The 23,912-nt window shown below is 43.8% G+C and overlaps 1 protein-coding gene across 1 annotated transcript in view; it reads right to left on the bottom strand.

Moving 5' to 3' along the window:
* Positions 1-23,912, bottom strand: part of IL12RB2 (interleukin 12 receptor subunit beta 2) — a 35,238-nt gene that overhangs the window by 6,339 nt on the left and 4,987 nt on the right. The window contains exons 2-12 of the mRNA XM_069979419.1: positions 17,623-17,692; positions 16,617-16,886; positions 15,466-15,580; positions 14,345-14,523; positions 12,311-12,447; positions 6,682-6,829; positions 4,797-4,867; positions 3,810-4,023; positions 2,799-2,990; positions 2,599-2,700; positions 136-291 (exon numbers count right to left, since the gene is read on the bottom strand). Of these exons, the coding sequence (XP_069835520.1) occupies positions 136-291; positions 2,599-2,700; positions 2,799-2,990; positions 3,810-4,023; positions 4,797-4,867; positions 6,682-6,829; positions 12,311-12,447; positions 14,345-14,523; positions 15,466-15,580; positions 16,617-16,886; positions 17,623-17,689 (1,651 nt within the window). The 5' untranslated portion in view covers positions 17,690-17,692. The remainder of the gene's footprint in view (positions 1-135; positions 292-2,598; positions 2,701-2,798; positions 2,991-3,809; positions 4,024-4,796; positions 4,868-6,681; positions 6,830-12,310; positions 12,448-14,344; positions 14,524-15,465; positions 15,581-16,616; positions 16,887-17,622; positions 17,693-23,912) is intronic.

Below are 23,912 nucleotides of genomic sequence, written 5' to 3'. Positions count from 1 at the left end.
GCTGATTATCGCTCCATGTAATAGGGCCCTTGTAAAGAATTAGCGAGTGTAAAAAAAAAATATATAATAAAATTAAATAGCATGAGTGCCTCTTTCAATCCTCCACTGCACAATTTAGTTTTCCTAGTTACTCACTCTTAATAATGCGAGTTGTCTGTGACAGAGCCCTCAGGTATATGCTGTAGTGGGTGATACATCCCATCTGCGCCTCAGCTGGGGTTTCCTGCCATGTGACCAGTATAGCATTCTCCTTGTGAACTTCATATTTAAACTCAGGACCAGTCAGGGGCGCTGTGGACACAAGAAGGGAACATGGCTCTAATGATCATTGTTTATATCATTAACACAGTGGAAATTAAAGGACAACTCCGGCGGGACCCCCCCCCCCCCCCAAAAAAAAAAAAAAACACAGACACACACAGACACCATACTCACCATCCCTCCGGTGACGATCGCCACTCCATTCGCCCGCCGTACGCCGTCCAGCGATGCCTCTTACTTCCGGGTCCATGGGAGAGAAAAGGCTGCCGGTGCGCTTGTGCATTCAGGGCTGAGCAAGCTGGAAGCCATGTGATGCGCTCCAGCCAATGAAAAGGCTGCTGGTGCGCATGTGCACCAGCAGCCTTTTCTCTCCCATTCACTTTCAATGAAGACGCCGAGGAGGAAGAAGACCCGGACCGCCCCTCGGCTCTGACGTCGTCGTCACCAGATGCAGCCCGGGAGAAGAGACCGTGACGATCGTAATAGGTAATGTATACATTCTTTAACTTAGTGGGGGAAGGGGACCAGACCGGGCATTTAACCACATTACAAAGTTATATAACTGTCATGTCAGGGTCATTTTTCTGAAAACAATAAATATCTATAGTACAAGCGATTTTAAGAAACTCTGTAATAGGTTTTATTTACCAAAAGAGTTTCCTTCTGTACTGAAAAAGCTGTTTTTCTAGCTCCCCCCTCACTTCAGAAGAAGCAGGATTTCTGTGTCCATTATGCTCTATGGAGAGGGGAGGGGCTGAGAGGAGTGAGTGAGCACGGAGGAGTCCTGCACAGCACAACACCCTGCAATCTTCTCTCAGCAAGTTCCTAGATAAGCACTGACCTTTCTGACCCCAGAATCCTGCGTTTTAGGTGCCCAGACAATCTACAAACAGCTGACCTTCATGTCTCTTCTCCCTGCTTACTCATTTCCCTCGGCCCCTCCCCCCTCCATAAGGATAGAATGGAGAGAGCAGAACCAGTCTTCACTGGCTTCTCTGTAATGAAGACGGATTTGCCTGATAATGCACAGATAAGAAGTGAGGGGGGAGGCTGGGAAATTGCTTTTTGAGTACAGAAAGTCTTTTTTGCCTGATAAAACCTATTACAGAGTTTCTTAAAATCGCTTATACTACCGATTTCTGCAAAAAAAAAAAAAAATATGACAATTACGCTTTAACTGCAGGACATACAGCAGCTGATGAGTATGGGAAGACTTGAGATTTTAAAGGGGTTATCCAGCGCTACAAAAACATGGCCACTTTTTTCCATTTCAGGAAACCTGAAATGGAAAAAAGTGGCCATGTTTTTGTAGCGCTGGATAACCCCTTTAAAATCTCAAGTCTTCCCATACTCATCAGCTGCTGTATGTCCTGCAGGAAGTAGTGTACAGGACACAGTGCTCTCTGCTGCCACCTCTGTCCATGTCAGGTACTGACACAGCAGGAGAGGTTCGCTATGGGGATTTGCTGCTGCTCTAGACAGTTCCTGACATGGACAGCAGTGGCAGCAGAGAGCACTGTGTTAGACTGGAAAGAATACACCACTCCCTGCAGGACATACAGCAGCTGATAAGACTTGAGATTTTTAATTAGAAGTACTTTACATACCTATATAACTTAATAAAACAGTAAAAAAAAAATTGCAGGAGTACCCCTTTAAGACATAGTTGCCTATTCTAAGTGCAAACACTTGCATCAACCATATAGACAGCCTTAGGCCCCATTCCCACTGAGCAAAACTAGCGGAATTCCGCAGCGCAATTGTCCGCCGCGGAATGCCGTTAGCCTCCCTCTCATAATGGGAGTCTATGGGAGGCGCTCGCTCCTGCTTTGTCCGCGCTGAAGAATGAACATGTTCATTCTTCAGCGCGGACAGGGAAGGAGCACGCGCCTCCCATAGACTCCCATTATGAGAGGGAGGCTAACGGCATTCCGCGGCGGACAATTCCGCTAGTTTTGCTCAGTGGGAACGGGGCCTTACCATGAGAATTTTATCTGTCCATGGTTGCTGGTAGCGGTTATAGGTCTATTAGTGACCAGCCTCTTTATAATGCACCAACCACTTATAACCTAAATATCTAAATAGGAATACCCCTTTAAATATTTATGCTTTGTGAAATCCAAGTTTCTGTCGTCTGATGAATCTGGCCCCGGCCCAGGGGAAATGGTCAGTCTGACACCACATGGTAGGTGTTAGCTGGGACCTACTTGTTGTCTCCCCCATACAAGTAATGCTTTCGGTCACTCTGGGCCCTTGTGTGGCTTTATGATGATGATGATGATATACCAGGAGGTGTTACTATGTGTGGTCAGTTTATGTGGTTACACAGAATATTACCTGTCTGTTGTGTTGAGCCCAGTGCAATACCAGGAAGCCCCGCTCTTCCTCCCCAAAGCAGGTAGACATAAAACCGATAGCATATGTGAGGCTTCAGGTGACCTGCAGAGAGAGAGAATGGGTGATAAATAATACGTTCAGATAATATAATCTATTATAAATGGGCATGTCAGGTAATATAATGGAATGGCGACGTCTACCTGTTATAGTCACCGATCTGTTACGTTTGGAGACTAAGATCCAGGTTGTACGACTTTCATCCATTCCGGTAGGATCCTCCCAGGTCACTATTTGTTCTCCGGTTGGTGTGATATCAGGGGGGAGATCCCAGCGGAGGTCGATACTTTCTGGGCCGCTGGTTGTGGCCGTGACATTTATGGGAGCTTCTAAACCTTAGGGAATCATTAAAAAAAAAAAAAATAAATTAAAGGGGTACACTGGCAATTTTTTTTTATTTACTTCTATTTGAAAATCTCAAGTCTTCCAGTAGTTATCAGCTGCTGTATGTCCTGCAGGAAGTGGTGTATTCTTTCCAGTCTGACACAGTGCTCTCTGCTGCCACCTCTGTCCATGTCAGGAACTGTCCAGAGCAGTAGAGGTTTTCTATAGGGATTTGCTCCTGCTCTGGACAGTTCCTGACATGGACAGAGGTGGCAGCAGAGAGCACTGTGTCAGACTGAAAGAATCCACCACTTCCTGCAGGACATACAGCAGCTGATAAGTAATGGAGATTTTCAAACATAAGTAATTTATAAATCTGTATAACTTTTGAATTCAGTTGATTTAAAAGAACTTTTTTTCGTATAATCTCTAATTTTTAGAATAGTCTAAAGACAGTAAACTGATAAACTGTTTTTCTGTTGAACTTCGGTGATCTGCTGTTATCTGTTGAGAAAGCTGGCAGTAAGTGTTCCGTGTCCCTGCAGCACCCCCACAGGTGAAACAAAGCATTACACAGTGTTCATTCATATCAACATAGGACAGGTCCTCCAGCGAGGGAGACGCTCTTGCTAACTGCTCTCCACTCTGGCCAAGAGATGTGGATTCCCCTTTAATAACGCTATATAATAATTGCTTTTCATAACCTGAAAAATCCCTTTAAGTCACAAAAGTTTAATTATTGTATAAAGAAAAAAAAAATGGATGAGCTGCAATAATGAACATTGATTTGACCGGAGTCGGGTACAACTACTCCTATTCGGCTGCCTTACCTGCTAGGCTGTGATTGGTGACTCTGATGGACGTAGCAGGGGAACTTCCCATGGCGTTGTGAGCAGACACAGTTATCACACACCCTTCTGCATCAAGGTTCCTGCTCAGCCATGTGTCTGTGGTGTTTTGTGAGTATATCCTTTGACCCTCATTGTCCTGGAGTATCACATGGTAAAACTGTACCTGACCCCTGAACTCTGACAAATTCACATACTGCGAGAAAATGGAGAAAGGAAGATGGAGTCATATTTACCAGAGATTCATGCACCTCTCCTTTAAACATGGATGAGTATTATTAGGTCTGTATAGATTTTGGGCCTCCCCCACCCCCTAACTTAAGGTTGTTTTCAGGAACAGCGCCATCTTTGTTTATGTGGCTGTGTGTGGTATTGCATATCAGCAGTGGTGTAGCTACCATAGAGGCAGGGTAGGCAGTTGCTATGAGTCCCGTACAGGAGGGGGGCCCGGGGGAGAAGGTAAGAGCTGTGTCCATCTGCTAAACCTCTTATGTACTGCAGTGTGTAAGTGACTCAATGTTTACCTACATGCTGCAACACACAAAAAAAGGGTCTAACAAGCAGAAGACAAAGAGATCTCCGCTTCACTGCACTGATAACCTCTGACCTCTGTTCTCCAGGAGGCAATCAAGTAGGAAAGGAAAATGTGCAGAGCTCCATGCAGAGGTCAGGGGTTATCAGTGTACCAGCAGTAAAGCATATATATATGCACAGTGCTTTGTGTTGTGCATAGAGGAGTGGGACCCCTTAAAAATTTTTGCTATGGGGCCCTGTGAATCCTAGCTACGCCCCTGCATATCAGCCTCATTCACCTCAGTACAAACACAGCCCAAGACTGTCATGCTCCGCCCCCTCCATCCTGCACGAAACCTAACAAAATACATTGCTTTTGGACGTTCTTTTCTTGTCCGCTTATGCTATACACTATCCAGGGACCGGGCGCAGGATTCCAGATTGTGCAAATTTTACCTTCCAAAAAATGGTGACTTCACTAGTGATCTTGTGTAATTTATACCACGCTTCAATTTTTCCATGTGGAGCTGAAGTAAGAGAAGACAGAAAACACATTCAGATATTGACATTATAATATATTATACTATACAATATACATTAGATAGAATTATAATACAGTGCTGGTGTAGGGGTAACATGTACAACAACCAGGAAAGGTCACTAGAGAACCCTGTAGTGGGACGCTGCACACACCATGTGCACAAAGCACCCTGTAACTGGGTCAGGATTTGGTGGGCACCATGGTGCCTTAATTCTGTCCTGTGGCGCACAACACTGGACTTTGAAGGGTCTGATGTGGCAGTAGGGCCTCTGGGCAACTAGTCATTCCCTTTCAGTTACACCACTGCTAACAGGGTTTATCCTGCCATGTTCTTTCAGGTATGAATTATAATAATCAATTCTTCATGGGGTGCACAGAGTTGTTGTACCCCTTTATGCTGTATGGGTGGAGGTACACCGCATCTCTATTTTTGTGAAGGAAGGGAAGTCACAGCATCACACTCGGTTAAAGGAGAAGTCTGGCAAAAAAAGGATGATGGCAGAGGGATGCTCAGTGTCCCCCCCAGTGCCCTGTGTCCCTCAGCGTCCCCCTGCCATCATCCTCTCCAGCAGCCACAGCCCGCACAGCTCTAGGAGTCAGGTCGTGACATCACCATTTTATCCAGGAAGTGAAGCCTTGATGCAGTAGTAAGTGCAGGGAAAAAAAAAACTTTATAAGCATTTCCCATAATAAGTGTATATTAGTGATTTGTATAACTTTTGGGGGGCAACACAATACTTAAATAAAAATTTTCGCTGGACTTCTCTTTTAAAGGGGCACTCCAGAGAAAATCTTTTTCTTTCAAATCAACTGGTTTCAGAAAGTTACATAGATTTGTAATTTAATTCTATTTAAAAATCTTAAGTCTTCCAGTACTTATCAGCTGCTGTATGTCCTGCAGGAAGTGGTGTATTCTTTCCAGTCTGACACAATGCTCTCTGCTGACACCTCTGTCAATGTCAGGGACTGTCCAGAGCAGAAGAGGTTTTCTATGGGGATTTGCTGCTGCTTTGGACAGTTCTTGACATGGACAGAGGTGGCAGCAGGGAGCACTGTGTCAGACTGGAAAGAATACAACACTTCCTACAACACATACAGCAGCTGATAAGTATGGAAAGACTTGAGATTTTTAAATAGAAGTAGATGACAAATCTATATAACTTTCTGAAACCAGTTGATTTGAAAGAAAAGATTTTTGTTGGAGTACCCCTTTAAGTTAAACAAAAACTTTTTCTTATGTAATGCAGGTGAAGGAAAATGTGTAATCTATGAAAATGAAACCGTTCACCCCAAAAAGTTCAGTGTTAAGCCGACTGGGTTGTGTGAACTCAGCGATACATACCGCAGACTCATGCATTTTGCACCCTGTGAACTGTGTGGGATGCGGGAACTCCGCCACCACTATAGTAAGATTACAAGTAGAATCCAAGTGGCGGTGAATAGAAATGCATATGTTTTATGATTTCTCCTGGGGTCTGTATGGATGGCAAGAGGGGATAGAGCAGGGATGGGGAACCTGTGGCTCTCCAGCTGTTGCAAAACAACAATTCCCATCATGCCTGGACAGCCAAAGCTTTAGCTTTGGCTGTCCAGGCATGATGGGAATTGTAGTTTTGCAACAGCTAGAGGGCCAAAGGTTCCCCATCCCTGGGATAGAGGGTCAGGAGAGGCCTAAACTGGTCAGAATACAGTAGTCCGTCCAACCTGTGGCTCTCCAGCTGTTGTGATACTACAACTCTCAGCATTTACCTATCTATTCTCACAAGGACCCCAATAGGGAGACCAATCTTATACATTTACCATCTTGCGGGGTCTCATGTGTCACAACGCTGCTCCAGTTGCTCCATTTTCCTCTGTCGATCACGTATTTACAAGCCGCCTGGAACTCGTATTGTGACAATGGACGTAAACCGCGCAGGGTGAGGGATCGGTTACCCAGGATTTCCACCTGCAATGAGAGACCATTGGACATACATACATTATGGGTGAGATTTATCAAACATGGAGTAAAGTGAAACTAGCACTGTTGCCCCTAGCAACCAATCAGATTCCACTTTTTATTCCTCACAGGCTCTATGGAAAATGAAAGGTGGAATCTGATTGGTTGCTAGGGGCAACTGAGCCAGTTTCACTTTACACCATGTTTGATTAATCTCCCCCATAGTGTATATTTGTTATGTATAGTATATTCCATTCCAAACAATTATCACCCCTATATCTCATTGTTCCAGAATTGCGGTAAACCTGTCGTGATTCTTCCATTCAGAATACTAGTTCTTTATTCATCATCCCCACATTGTGGAGGAACTCACTATACAGTATGAAGTATACAGTAGTGAATAGTGAATATACTACAGTATACTTCATACTGTATACCAAAGGTAGGAAACCTTGGCTACCCAGCTGTTGCAAAACTACAATTCCCATCATGCCCGGACAGCTAAAGCTTTGGCTGTCCGGACATGATGTGAGTTGTAGTTTTGCATCAGCTGGAGAGCCAAGGTTCCCTACCCTTGCTGTATACTATATAGTACAGCACATATGTGATGAATCTTATGTTTAGAAGAAACACTGCTAGAACATACATGACTCATTTCTCACAATGTTCTGTTTTTTCCCTGTTCTGTTGTCAACAATTGACGTTACCAGAAACGTATATTTTTTGCCATCTGGTTTTCCTCTGCACGACCAGGGCTGGGGCACCACAGAGGTATAAGAGATGTGTCACCATAATAGTTCTTAAAGGGGTTATCCAGCGCTACAAAAACACGGCCACTTTTCCCCCTCTCTTGTCTCCAGTTCAGGTGAAGTTTGCAATTAAGCTCCATTTACTTCAATGGAACTAAGTTTGAAACCCCACCCAATCTGGAAACAAGAGAGGAGGAAAGTGGCCATGTTTTCTTAGCCCTGGATAACCCCTTTATTTTAATACCCTTTATAGATCACTGTATGTATGGAGCTAATATTTGGTCACAGCGTTGGACTGACTATTCAGGTTTGGCAACATTCTCCGTACCTGAGTGCTCGCCATTTGACTCCATGCGTCCGGAGAAGTTGGATGCCACCCTAGGGAGTCCTGGAAAACATGGATCCAGCCATAGGCCATAGGCTGTATTCCTGTTTTTCCTGGCAGGGAAGGGAGTCAAATGTGGAGCATTTAGGTTCGGAGAATGAAGCTGAAACTATATGGCTGTATAAAAGTCCACTCAACGCTAGTCACAGTGTGTCGGTATTATTTACATAGTTACTTAGTTAGTAAAGTTGAAAAAAAGACACATCAAGATCAACCAAGCACTGGCGGTATGTACATTGTGTGCCACTGCTGTTTAGGCACTGAGCCCTACCTAAGGTGCTGACAGTGTGCTGTAGCTGGCAGCCCCCAGTGAGCATGGTGCCTTTTTGGTATTTCTCCGTGCAGCGGATTATGTACAATCAATGTCTCCTACTATACTAAAGAGCCACAGAGCAGTTGTTTGTGCCACACTCTGGCATGCATCCTCCTCCCTCTTCATAAATAATCAATGCTGTCCGGCCTCCTGCTCGCTCAGCTGTCAGATTGCAGATCATTCCTCTGTAGGAAGGTTATGTCTGAAAGAATCTCTTCCCCCCTAATGTGTTTGAGCTGTGGTCTAGGGGTAACTCACCTGTCTATAGACCTGCCAGCAGTTCATTCTCTGGTTTGAATCCCCTGATGGAAATTAAATATCCTTTTTAAGGCTATGTTCACACACAGTTTTTTGCTCAGTATTTTGGTCAGTATTTTGCAACAGGGCAGTTTCTAGGGCATTTTGGCAACAGGGCGAATTTTGATAAAAGCGCCCCCCACCCCCCCTCACTTAGTTCCGCTCTGGGGAAGAAAGGGGGGCTTTTATTAAGATTCAGGATACTAGGAAGAAGCAGTGTGTGTATTGCAGCATAGAGCAGTGCAGTGCTCCTAACAGATAATGTTCTACTCAATACAATTTCATCATACAGGGACCCACAGGAGACGTCTTCTTTGATCTGAGACGTCACTTTCACTTTTTCTCTCCATCCGGCTCAGACCTCCATGACGGTTTCTTGCAGCTACAATTCATCTCTTCTGAACCTGCCAGACAGACATCTCAGGATCCGCACTTCCAGAAACTTCCTTCCCCTTTCCCACCTATAAGGTCCCAAACTGTATGCTGGGAGAGCTGTATGACCTCCATTACACTGACATACAGGATGCTGGGAAAGCTGGGTGACCTCCATTATACACTGACATACAGGATGCTGGGAGAGCTGGATGACATCCATTACACTGACATACAGGATGCTGGGAAAGCTGGGTGACCTCCATTACACTGACATACAGGATTAGGGGAGAGCTGGGTGACCTCCATTATACACTGCCATACAGGAATAGGGGAGAGCTGGGTGACCTCCATTACACTGACATACAGGATGCTGGGAGAGCTGGGTGACCTCCATTATACACTGATATAGTGACATACAGGATTAGGGGAGAGCTGGGTGATCTCCATTATACACTGCCATACAGGATTAGGGGAGAGCTGGGTGACCTCCATTACACTGACATACAGGATTAGGGGAGAGCTGGATGACCTCTATTACACTGACATACAGGATTAGGGGAGAGCTGGGTGACCTCCATTATACACTGACATACAGGATTAGGGGAGAGCTGGGTGATCTTCATTATACTGACACACAGGATTAGGGGAGAGCTGGGTGACCTCCATTAAACTGACATACAGGATTAGGGGAGAGCTGGGTGACCTTCATTATACTGCCATACAGGATTAGGGGAGAGCTGGGTGACCTCCATTATACTGCCATACAGGATTAGGGGAGAGCTGGGTGACCTCCATTATACTGACATACAGGATTAGGGGAGAGCTGGGTGACCTCCATTATACTGCCATACAGGATTAGGGGAGAGCTGGGTGACCTCCATTACACTGACATACAGGATTAGGGGAGAGCTGGGTGATCTCCATTATACTGACACACAGGATTAGGGGAGAGCTGGGTGACCTCCATTAAACTGACATACAGGATTAGGGGAGAGCTGGGTGACCTTCATTATACTGACATACAGGATTAGGGGAGAGCTGGGTGACCTCCAATATACACTAACATACAGGATTAGGGGAGAGCTGGGTGACCTCCATTATACACTGACATACAGGATTAGGGGAGAGCTGGGTGACCTCCATTATACACTGACATACAGGATTAGGGGAGAGCTGGGTGACCTTCATTATACACTGACATACAGGATTAGGGGAGAGCTGGGTGACCTCCAATATACACTAACATACAGGATTAGGGGAGAGCTGGGTGACCTCCATTATACACTGACATACAGGATTAGGGGAGAGCTGGGTGACCTCCATTATACACTGACATACAGGATTAGGGGAGAGCTGGGTGACCTTCATTATACACTGCCATACAGGATTAGGGGAGAGCTGGGTGACCTCCATTATACACGGACATACAGGATTAGGGGAGAGCTGGGTGACCTCCATTACACGGACATACAGGATTAGGGGAGAGCTGGGTGACCTCCATTATACTGACATACAGGATTAGGGGAGAGCTGGGTGACCTTCATTATACTGACATACAGGATTAGGGGAGAGCTGGGTGACCTCCATTATACTGCCATACAGGATTAGGGGAGAGCTGGGTGACCTTCATTATACTGCCATACAGGATTAGGGGAGAGCTGGGTGACCTCCATTATACTGCCATACAGGATTAGGGGAGAGCTGGGTGACCTTCATTATACTGCCATACAGGATTAGTGGAGAGCTGGGTGACCTTCATTATACTGACATACAGGATTAGGGGAGAGCTGGGTGACCTCCATTACACTGACATACAGGATTAGGGGAGAGCTGGGTGACCTGTCAGCTCTGGCACCGGGGGCGGGGCTTATCGCGCGGGGGGGGGGGGGGGGGGGGCTTATCGGGACATATCGGGGCTCCCTCTGTGCAGGATTCCCCCACCAGATACTTACCTCTCCTCCTGCAGCCTCCAGCTCCTCTTCTGGTGCCTCCATCCTCTTCTGGCTTTCGGTGCAGGCAGCCATCCTGTCATACACGGCCGCCTGCACAGGAAGCCGCTGTGTCTCTGCCCCGGCTGCTGTTTCCTTTAGCTGTGCATGCTGTACGCACAGCTAAAGGTCTCTCTGGCCAGGGGATCTGGAACTTAGATTCCAGATCCTCGGGCCAGTCCTAATGATGCGGGGGCTGCAGGCAGGGTACTGTCGGGTGCCGCAGGGCGCCCCCTAGCTGTGGGCGCCCCGTGCGGTGGCCCGGCTCGCCCGCCCCTAAAAAACGGCCCTGTTTTGCAACCAAAACCAGTAATGGATTGAAAACACAGAAAGGCTACGTTCTCACACTGTTGAAATTGAGCTGATGGCCGTCATTTAATGGCAAATATTGGACGTTGTTTTAAAATAACAGTAATTATTTGCTATTAAATGGCAGCCATCCACTCAATTTCAACAGTGTGTGAATATAGCCTTTCTGTGTTTTCAATCCACTTCTGGTTTTGGTTGCAAAATACTGAGCAAAAATGTGTGAACTTAGCCTTAAAAATGATACAATAATGGAAAAAAACAAAAAAACATCTATTTAATTTCCATCAGGGGATTCAAACCAGAGAATAAACTGCTGGCAGGTCTCTAGACAGGTGAGTTACCCCTAGACCACAGCTCCAACACATTAGGGAGGAGAGATTCAATTATACCTGAGTGTTTCTTTCAGACATAACCTTCCTACAGAGGTCTGATCTGCAATCTGACAGCTGAGCGAGCAGGAGGCCGGGCAGCATTGGTTATTAATGAAGAGGGAGGAGGATGTATACCAGAGTGTGGCACGAACAACTGCTCTGTGACTCTTTAGTACAGTAGGAGACATTGATTGTACATAATCCACTGCACGGAAAATTACCAAAAAGGCACCATGCTCACTGGGGGCTGCCAGCTACAGCACACTGTCAGCACCCTGGGTAGTGCCCAGGAGCTGACAGATTCCCTTTAAAGTTATAACCTTACAGAATAGGAGGTCACTAGCTGATATATAGAGGCCTAACAGATGGGACCCTAAAAGATCACAGGAACAGAGGTCCCTTCTGCCTTAGGATCAGCCTCCATTGCACTTACTCTCTTTAAGACTTCCAAAGGTAGCTGAGTGCCCCCAGCTGTTCAGCCAGTTATGTCCTATTCCGTGGTTAAGTGATAGACCTTTTAATCTCAGCATAACCCCTTAAGGAACTGTATGGAAATATTATATAGATATGGATGGTACTATTATATTCCCCCCATCACACAGGTGCTTATTATTAGATACTATATGGTTAGTTGTACGCTATATGACTATACAATATATGGGGATGTTATGGTAAACAGTATGACATAGAATGTGCACATTACCTGCTCCCAGTCTGTTTCATTGGTGATGCGATACTGTATCCGACAGTATTGAACGTCCTGATCGGTGTGGATGGTTACCGTACAGTCATGAGATGTATCACAGGTCACTGTTATATCGCTTGGCGGATGTGGCTTCACTATGACGTACAAGAAACATAGTCTAACATTCACTAACTGGTAGTTAAAGGGTCACTCAACCTTACATGTGCATCACTATAGGTTGGGGAAGGGCTCTAGCTGTTGTAAAACTACAATGCTTATCAAGCTTGGCTTTGGTTGTCCAGGCATGATGGAAATTGTAGTTTAACAACAGTTGGAGGGATAAAAGAGACTCTGTCAGTAGGTTAATGCCGTCCTATCTAAGGGTGGCATAAACTAGTGAAAGAGAAGCTGAACAGGATGATGTATCACTTACATTGTTCTGTGCAGCTGATCCAGAGATATCCTCATGAATAACATGAACAATAAGTAGTCCTCTCCATTATGTGCATGAGCCCAGTAGTCCTGGATATTCATGAGAAGCAGAAAACTCCGCCCACAAGCTGCTGATTGGCAGTTATCTATCCATGCTGCATATAGGCAGTCATCTGTCAATCATCAGCTGGAGGGCGGGGGAGGGGTGTGGTAAAAAAAAAATCTATTCTCCTGCATATTAGGAGAACGTCTGAACAGCATGATGAGTAATACACCGATCTGTTCAGCATTTCTGTCACTAGTTTATGCTGCCCTCATTTAGGGTGGAATAAACCTAGTTACACAGTCCCTTTACCTGCTATAAAGAGTCCATAGAAAAGGCATCAGCATTATAAATGTTACAGTTATTGCATTGGGACTCAGGAGCTTCAGTTTGCCCCTAGGGCACAAACACTATCATGAATTATAGACATGAAGTTTCGTTTCAGCTGGAGTGACGTTCACACAAGAGGTAGCGGTCATTGAGAATGCAGGAAGTCCTACTCGGTTCTCTCATACTCAGAATTACCTTCACTTTTTCCTGCCTCTGACCACAATACATCCAGATAGCTATGTAGTCAGATCACAGAACGTGCATAGTGTGTGGCATCTAAAAGGTCAAGCGTCAAATTTATTTTAACCCATTTATTATGCCCAATTTAAAAAAAAGGGTCCTTCATTTATGACCCCCTTGTAAGAGAGTGGACAACAGCTAGATAGAGTGTCTCATGCTTCGGAGGACCTGACAGCCCATTGGTTTCAGTGTGCATTATGTAATACTTCATTTATCCTGCGGTGGTGCTGTAGGGTTATGGAATACTTCTGGAAGGTGTCTCCTCTGATCGATAAGGATCTTAGTAGTAGGGTTCCCTGTGATCTGTTAAAGGGATACTCTAACAAAAAAATATTATTATTATTATTATTATTTTTCAAATCAACTGGTACCAGAAAGTTATATGGATCTGTTAATTACTTCTTTTTAAAATTCTCAGGTCTTCTTGTACTTATTAGCTGCTGTATGCCCTGTGGTAAGTGGTGTTTTATTTCCAGTCTGACACAGTCCTCTCCGCTGCCACCTCTGTCCATGTCAGGAACTGTCCAGAGCAGCAGCAAATCCCCATAGAAAACCTCTCCTGTGCTGGACAGTTCCTGACATGGACAGAGGTGACAGCAGAGAGCACCGTGTCAGACTGGAAAGAATATATCTCTTCCTGCAGGACATACAGCAGCTAATAAGTACTGGAAGACTTGAGATTTTTAAATAGAAGTAATTTACAAATCTATATAACTTTCTGATACCAATTGATTTGAAGAAAAAAAAAAATATATATATATAAAGAAACTAAAGACTGCTTCCACGGGTGTTACCCAAAGCTACTGGGTCAATGTTAAAGTCTGTAACATGGCTTCAACCTACCCTGATGTGCCATTTACAATACTAAACTCTTTATATATAGTAGAGGGGCCATTGGCATAGGTGTCATGGTTACCAATGCACCCCCTGTAGACACCCCCATACTGTCTATATGTATATATTATAGGCCATAGTTGTTGTGTGTTCAGTGCAGTTACACCACTCACCTGCATCAATGTAAGTGAATGTGTAGGGCAGAGAGACATTTTCCCCTAGTTCATTGCTTGCCTTCACCAGGACCGTGTATATACCACCTACAGCGATCGTCACTGGCAGCCAGACAGACTGGTTTTCTTGCGATCCGCATTTGCTGGAAACCGTCACATTGTGTGTTTTCTGTAACAGTCTGGAAGAAACAAACATAAAATGTACTAAAATCTATACAATATATACTGATCACACAAATAAAGCAGCTTAAAAGGGGATATCCAGAGCTACAAAAACATGGCCACTTTCTTCCAGAGACAGCACCTCTCTTGTCTCCAGCTTGGGCGGGGGTTTGCTGCTCAGTTCCATTGAAGTGAATGGAGCTTAATTGCAAACCGCACCTGAACTTGAGACAAGAGTCATGTTGTCTCTGAAAGAAAGTGGCCATGTTTTGTAGCACTGGATAACCCCTTTAATTCTCAGTTTCCTGGGTGCTCATTAAATTTTTATATATATAATTGTAGCAGTCAGGACTCTGAATCCAAAGTTCAGATTCAGAGTGAATGCTGCATACATTTAAAGGGGTATTCCACTCAAACATATATTTTGATATGTTGCTGTCCATGGTGAGACTAACAATTCCTTCTATACTATTCAGTCTCCTTCCCCCAGTTCTCAGCTGCTGCTTTCTGCTGAAAATGCAAAAATCTGTGAGCTTTTCTCTCTGTCTCCTCCTCCTCCTTCCCCTCCCTTCTGAGACAGCTGATGTAAACCTGGATGGAAGTATGGAAGGAATTGTTAGTCTCACCATGGACAGCAACATATCAAAAGTTATGTTTGAGTGGAAGACCCTTTAATGTATTGAACTCAATGATAAAACTGTATTCAGTAAGCGCCACCTAGAGGTGGCTGCAGGCAACCAGAATGTTATCTCTATGGCATATGGGGGAAATGTGGAGCTCCGTGTCAGAAAAAAAAGCCAGAGTTCAGAGCACTATAAAGATGTATACTGAATGGACGTTTTTACCAGAGCCTGCTGGCCTTTTATGCTTAGAGTTCCGCTGTATGGACATTTGACCTGTGACCCTGGATGCAGCACAGAATATTGAAGCATCTGACATTATAAGGACAAGTACTCAACTGTAAAGAGCAGTTTGTGTCAATGAATGTAACTCTTCCAGTTTCCCAGGAGCAGGACATTTTTCCCAATTCTCCCTCCTGTTCACATGTGATGGATCTCGGCTGATCTGGAGGAACTAAAAGACACAAGAAACAATGTTCAGGGTTAGAACAGACTTAAAGTGTAACTGTCATTTAATTTAATTTTTTTTGCAGAAATCAATAGTACAGGCGATTTTAAGAAACTGTGTAATTGGGTTTATTAGACGAAAAATGCATTGTTATCATGAGAAAGCAGTTTGAAGCTCTCCCCCCCGTCTTCATGATTTTCTATGGAGAGGGGAGGGGTGGAGGGAGATGAGGCACCAAAACAGGACAACAAAGAGTTAATTAACAGCTACATCACCTGGCTACCTCCTCTGAAGTCAGCACTGACCTCTCTGACCTCTGAATACCGACTCTGAATCCTTTGTTCTCTGCTGTTGACTAATCTCCCTCCTCCCCCCTCCCCTCTCCATAGGTTACACAGGGCTGGACTGATGTAAAAGAGTCGAGATTTCCGGATAATGAGCAGTGAATGAGAGAGAGGAGGGGGGGAGGGGGACCTGGGGAAAGTCTTTTTGAATGCAGATAATGGCCTATTTGCCTAATAAACACAATTACAAAGTTTCTTAAAATCGCCTGGACTATTGTTTCTGCAAAAACAAACAAACAAACAGAAAAACGACAGTGACACTTTAACCTCTTCCAATAGGGCCAGAAAACACAAAACTAGAGATGAGCGAACCTTGAGCCATAGGTTGTATCCATATTTTCCAGGACTCCCAAGGGCTGCATCCGACTTCTTCAGCCACCGCTAATCAAATACAGAGCGTTGATTGAGGTTCGCTCATCTCTACACAAAACAGAGGCTTCATTCACCTCCTGGTTATTTAGACATGTCTATTATGTGGACAATCCATTGATTTCAATAAACACTGTGTAATACTTAATTTCTCCTGTGGTGGCGCTGCAGAAGAAATCAACAATTCGAACCGTAAAAAAAAGGGACAGCCCCTTTAATGTCAACCTAGAGAGTCCACATGAAACGACATTGTCTTATACATCCACTATTGTGTGACTGCTCGTGATCTCAGACTTGATGCTTGTCTATTCCCTGACACAGATACTTACATCCAGCAGATACTGATATCATGCAGAGTATTTTACATGTCCGGCAGTAGTATGTTGTTTCACCAGGAGGAGGTAGGTCTTGCACAGTAACAGAATCTTTCTGTAATGTCCCTGGTGTTAATGTTGTTTGTCTATCAATTTTCATATGTTCCTTATGTCTCCGGCTGCAGGGGTTGACGTTACCGGTCAAAGTGCATGTTAGGTTAATAGCCTGTCCCTGATGTATCACCACGCCCGGGCTCGCCGTCATTATAGCAGCTAAACAGGGTTCTATGGATAAAGAACATATTACATTTTTTTTTTTTTTTTTTTAATCTGTGACTTCCACTTTTATATCTCACATGTCAGCTTTGCTGTGTAGATTGGGACAGAATCAGCAGAGCCATCTCATTATTATTATTATTATTATTATTATTAATAATAATATTATTATAAGTTTAGAAGGAGAAGTTCCATGATATAAAAAAAAAACAATAATAAAAATGATAAAAATAAAATAATAAAAAATAGAAACAAAATAAACAAAGTAAACTTACCTATCCTCGTACCCCATAGCGCCACTTCCGGGTTCCATTGACAGCCACCGGCCTCCTGACAATCTTCCAGCTGCAACATCAGGTACCCAGGTGATCGCCCGCTGAGCGCTGAGCGCGCAGTTGCTCAACCGTGCTGCAGCTGGATGACATACTTGGATTCCAGCTGAAAATGACAGGCGGCGGCCGTCAGCGCGACCCAGGAGCGGCACAACTGAGGCACGAGGACTAATAAGTATACATTGTTTATTAATTTCCCCCACCCCGCCTGCCTTTTTGCATCATAGGACTTCTCTTTTAATGCTAGTTAGTATTGCTATGTAAGACAGTATAGTAAAGACCCCCATACACCTTTAATAACTGACAGCCAAACAATGGTCCAGCCGCCAGTTATGTTGCCTGCCCGCCGTCTGTCCTCCCCACGCACAGGAACGTTCGGCACAGCTGTGTGAATATTTTACTTATGAACCAACCTGTAGTTGGGGGCCGCAGAATAGTGATAAAAGCCGCCATCCACAGGATCCACAGTCTTCTCTCCATCCGCTAAAAAAGATAGAATATGACCATGTCATGAAGTTGTTTGTTTTTACATTTTCACATGTACAGGGGTTGTCTGGCTCAGAAAGCAGTAAGGTTCTAATACGTTAGTAGAGCAACTACACAAACCATCTGGAGGACCCAAACGTCTCTTTGTTACATGGCCGGCTCATTGATTTCAATCATGATTGTGTAATACTTAATGTCTCCTGCAGAGGCGCTGCTGCAAAACTGCACACTTGCTGCCAAATTAAACTACTGACTACAGATATTTGTTAGGTGAGGAAGTAGCGGGATGTCCTGTCATACACTAATCAGCTGGCCCTGTTAAAGGAGAAGTTTGGTAAAAATTTTCATTTAAGTATTGTATTGCCCCCTAAAGGTTATACAAATTACCAATATGCTCTTATTACGGGGAAATGCATATAAAGTGCTTTTTTCCCCTCCACTTACTACTGCATCAAGGCTTCACTTCCTGGATAACATGGTGATGTCACTTCCTGGATAACATGGTGATGTCACTTCCTGGATAAAATGGTGATGTCACTTCCTGGATAACATGGTGCCGTCACTTCCTGGATAAAATGGTGATGTCACGACCCGACTCCTAGAGCTGTGCGGGCTGTGGCTGCTGGAGAGGATGATGGCAGAGGGACACTGAGCATCCCTCTGTCATCATCCTCTCCAGCAGCCACAGCCCGCACAGCTCTGGGAGTCGGGTCATGACATCACCGTGTTATCCAGGAAGTGAAGCCTTGATGCAGTAGTAAGTGCAGGGAAAAAACTTTATAAAATTTCCTATAATAAGTGTATATTGGTGATTTGTATAACTTTTGGGGGGCAATACAATACTTTAACAAAAATTTTCGCCGGACTTCTCCTTTAACACAAAGGTGAAAACCTCTTAAAAATGTTCAGTAACTTCATGTTTTAAACTTAATTGAGAATTATTCTGGTTTCCTGTTCCCAGAGAGAAGTGCATCGTGGGAGGAGCTAAGGACTAACACTGGGATGGAGTTATCCAGCTGTGCTGTGCCTTCTGCTATGGTATTTTGCAGGGTATCCTGTAAGGATACAGCTGATACAGCCTAGTGGCCACTGCTGGTATTGCATTTTTTATGGTACCTTATATTGTATACACAATTTATTTTACAGATTTTTTTATTTAATTGGTAGTTTGTTCTCTCTGGCAATGAATGACTCTTTATTACCGTCCTTGGAAATGTGTTTTCATTGTATTTTCAAGGGCAAGAAGGGTCATCAATGACATTTGAGGTTTAGGATTTTCTCTGTAATGTTCCTTCAGGTTCTTTGTGGTTGTGCAGATAACAAACCTAGCTGTGAAATTCCCCACGTGTGGCTGCGTGGTTATCGTATGAAACGAATGTATGGCTCTTAGTTGCTGATTCACCAGAATTGCTTGCATGCAATGGATACCACTGAGCCAGTCTTCCTGTTAGTCATGGGAACTGACACAATCACTAGGACTACTTTTCCATCAGGTTAATAGACAGTGAATGGAGTGGTAGGATTCATGCTTCATGCTCAACAATCAATATGTATCCTCACTATGATCACACAATAAAGAGTAGGGGGTTCTGTGTTATTATGGGGGGGCAGTGAGACCTGCTCTGATCAATAACTTTGCACATGCCTAATGACAGGTCAAATCAGCTGGTCAGTAGTACCAGAACAGGCATCTTATCGGGAGACAAACTCCACTTAGGCTAGGGTTCACGTCTCATTTTCAGCCCCGCGTCAGGCTACACGTCAGGAATCTATGCAAAAAGGATGCTGAAGTAAGCCCAACATAGCCTGGTGTGAAGCCAATGGCCCTGTTAACTCGAATGGCAGAATAAAGTTCCTTGACGTCCATTTCCTTGACATATACTTCATAGCTTTTGAGCCGGGCACAAAAAAACTAAAGGTCTGGGAAATGGACAGAACAGGCTACACATCAGAACTACCTGAAATCATCCACCATATTACACAGAACAATAGTCGTTAGCTATGATTCATACTACGAATGTTACTACGATCGTTTGCTCCATCTGACCCCAGCAAATGAACGAACAATGTGGAATAACACTGAACGATTAGCGAACAAAACTAAAAATTATAATTTTTTTTTTCCGTTACTCCTCACTTAATTTTCAGGTCACTTCTTCATATGTAAAACTATAATGTAAACCTCTTATAAACTGCTGTTGATGGATCTTCTATTTTCATTATGTGCCTGTCTTCAATACTTTTGGTACGAAAAGGTGTCATGCTCTGTATAAGGCCCTATTATAGGGACGATTATAGTGTGAAAAATTGTTATATTGTTTGAATTGAATCGTATTGTGTGACTGTAGCAGCGATCGGAAAATCGTTTGTATGTCCTTGACCACATCTTTTGAGCTGACCCTCAAAATCATTGTTAATCATTCACTAATTCTGTTCTGAATTTCCCAGACCTATAGGGGGAGATTTATCAAACATGGTGTAAAGTGAAACTGGCTCAGTTGTCCCTAGCAACCAATCAGATTCCACTTTTCATTTTCCAAAGAGTCTGTGAGGAATGAAAGGTGGAATCTGGTTGGTTGCTAGGGGCAACTGGGCCAGTTTCACTTTACACCATGTTTGATAAATCTCCCCCATAATTCTTTGTGCCCGATTTAAAAGCGAGGAAGACTACGAAGTATATGTCAAGGAAATGGACGGAACACGGAAATGCAGCCCCCAATACCCCCCCTGAAATAAGACTAACAAGCATTTGGAATATAAAGGCCGTGGCACTTTAATAAGGGTAAGCAAATACACTGTTAAGCACCAATATCATAAATAATCAAATAATTTAATCAATAAATAAATCAATAAATAAATAACCGAGCCATAGCTTAACAGAAGGACATGCCCGCCCTGAGAGCAGGGCGACAATACCCCCCTCTATCAAAGTGCCACGACAAAGTCCTTGAACATAAGGGAGGGCGGGTGGGAGCAGCTTCTTCTGTACAGCTACTCTGACTGACACAGCTGAGAGCCGGCTCCCCTATAAATACCATTCCAAATCTCCCGCTCTCAGCCAGCTGACCAATCCAAACAGAGGGCACCTTTCTATTTTTAGCTCACTGTATTCCCACACAGCTGTAATCACCAATCACAACGCTGGCTGTTGCTAAGCAGAATCTCCAAGGCTTGTGGTACCTGTAGGAATAGAAAGAAAGGGGGGGGGAGAGAACAACTACCACATACATGTAAAACCAAACTTGTACTAAAAAGGGGGGTGGGGGCGCAATCCCGTGTGTCCCCCTTTTATAAAGGGGGGCCCTTTACACGGAAATGCAGCCCCCAATACCCCCCCTGAAATAAGACTAACAAGCATTTGGAATATAAAGGCCGTGGCACTTTAATAAGGGTAAGCAAATACACTGTTAAGCACCAATATCATAAATAATCAAATAATTTAATCAATAAATAAATCAATAAATAAATAACCGAGCCATAGCTTAACAGAAGGACATGCCCGCCCTGAGAGCAGGGCGACAATACCCCACCTGCCTGGTCAGAGAAGCTGACCAGGCCCCACCTCCAACAGTGCCACGGCACCCAATTCTATAATTGACTGAAAATTGGCATTTAGAATGTCTGACCCAATGTCGGATAGGTGCACGAGGTCAGACCAATAAAGGCGGGTAAATATCCCTCAAGGTCCAGGTGCCTAAATGATAGGCCACCTAGAGAGGGGATAAATTTAGACACTGCAAAGTTAATACGCTTCCTAATTTTTTCGTAGAAGTACAGTCCTTTGCGCATCCAGGAGAGACGAGGAATGATCTCAGAAAAAACTAAAATACACTCAGGAAAAAATACATTTAAACAACGACAGATCCCTCTTGATCTCCACAATAAGTCCAGAGTTTTTAATTTTCCTATGTCATCGCCCCCGGCGTGTATAATTAAAATATCCGGGGGGGGGGCAGAGCTGAGGCTAGACTATGCAGGATGGCATATATTTCCCTCCACCGGAGACCACTATACCCGAACCACTGCACCTCAAACTGCTCCAAGTCAAAACTCAGGTTTACCCCATAATTATGCCGCTCAGCTCTCTTGGAAGCCCATACCACAAATGAGTGGCCTAGGATCCATACACGCCTACTCTTACCTGAAAGAAAAGAAGATAATTACTAGTGAACTAAACCAGGTCTAATGTATAATCTAAAGCGATCAGAGTCCCATCTGCCCAAACGCTTAATCAACTGCTCGTCCAACCCTGCTGCAGCGGCCTCAGTTGCCGCGCCAATCCTGAAAGAGTGACTGGTAAAACGCAATTCAGAGAGGCCTAGCTCCGCAAAGCACAACTTAAGAACCCTGTTAAACTGGTACCTAGTAACAAAAGACAAATCCTGGTGTATAAATAGAATACCATCAATAGCAGGTCTAACAGCAAGAAAAGCCGCCATACACTGTACTGGACAAACTACAGAGCCACTAAATGTATTTAACTTTACAAGCGAACCCCTACCCAGCTGATCAGTTTAGAATATCTTAACAAAACACATAAAACGCCAAAACTAATAGAAATGTCTGAAAACAACAAGCCCGAGGGAGAGGTTTTACTAAATGATACTAACTCACCCAGGCAAAAAGCGCCAAAGAAAGCTAATGAAAATAATGCTTTAAACAAAACATCCTCAAAACTAGAACAGCAAACAATATGTAAAACTTCATGTAACTTTAATAACAGATCAATAGTAATAGGGCGACGCACATCTGGAGAGACACGTCCCTTTTTGTAACCTTTAAGAACCTGTTTAATAAGGAAAAAACTAGAAATACTGTGCAGACCCAGAATTTTAAAAAAGAACGAAACACCATACAAAGTTTTCACTATAGCAGAGTGAGAAAGCTGTTTAGCAATTAACATATTTACAAAAGCTAATGACAACCACACATCATGTTGTAGATGGTACTCCTGTAAGGAAAAACACAAGACTTCCACTGGGACCATGCAACTGCGTAGGCAGTCCAAGTACGAGGTGCCACTGACTTCCTAATTAGCTGCGCTGTTAGTCCCAGATCAGCGACCACAAGTGATTTGGGCAAGCAGTGCCCACAGCCTCCGGAGCCAGACGCCGGAAATCTGCAAACTGACCACGAGATAAAGAATCAGCTATAGTGTTCTTACTACCCTGTAAATGTACAGCCTTTAGCCAGATCTTATTAGACATACAGTACAATACTAAGTGGCGTAACAATTTTATAACCATGGCTGATTTTGAAGAGAGGCAATTCACTGCATAAATGCTCCTTTATTATCAGACCTTAATAAAATACTCCTGTTCTGAAACTGCTTGCCCCAAATAACTAGCGCTACCAACACCGGGAATAATTCTAACAGAACAATATTCTTCCATACACCAGCCTGGACCCATGTATCAGGCCAAGGCTCAGCTGACCACTATCCAGCAAAATAAGCCCCGTAACCGTGAGCACTCGCCGCATCAGTATATAAAGCAATAGCATCAGACTCTACAAACTCCGGTAAAAAGACAGAATGACCATTCAAAGTAGATACAAACTCCAACCACATGCTCAGATCCTCCTTAAGCGGTTTGGTAAGGCGGATGTGAGCACGGGGAGATTTTAAACCAGCAGTAGCTGCATAGAGTCTCTTAGAAATATACGACCCATAGGAATGACACGCACAATAAAAGCCAACAAACCTAAAACTGATTGCAATTCCTTTAAAGTCACCTTAACTTTCTGTAACATACACTTCAATGCGCATTTTAATCTGGATAACTTTTAATCTGAATTCCATTCTCACTGTATCCAATGTGATACCTAGAAACTCTAAACAGTGACACGGCAATAAACCAATAAACCGAAAATCGTCTAGGTAGTGAACGACGGCACCATCCGGTACCCCATAATTCACCATCCAGTGCAGAAACGTTGCAAAAAAAAAAAACAAAAAAAAAAACAAAAAAAAAAAAAACTCAAAGTAATAGCATGAAAGAGTAAAACCCATTGGTAAACAACGATAAAAGTAATAATTATTATCAAAACAAAAGCCAAGTGAACTAAAACCTTCAGGATTAACCAGTAACAAACGGAACGCAGACTTTATATCACATTTAGCTAACAGGGCCCGAACACCAAAAAACACGAATAACTCTTACAGCGTCATTTAATGAAGCATAAGAAACTGATGACAAAGATTTATCTGCATTATCAT

The sequence above is a fragment of the Dendropsophus ebraccatus genome, chromosome 8, assembly GCF_027789765.1.
Source record: "Dendropsophus ebraccatus isolate aDenEbr1 chromosome 8, aDenEbr1.pat, whole genome shotgun sequence".
NCBI lineage: Eukaryota > Metazoa > Chordata > Amphibia > Anura > Hylidae > Dendropsophus > Dendropsophus ebraccatus.
The sequence above is the reverse complement of the archived record's forward strand: the minus strand, read 5'-3'. Positions and strand labels throughout refer to the sequence as shown.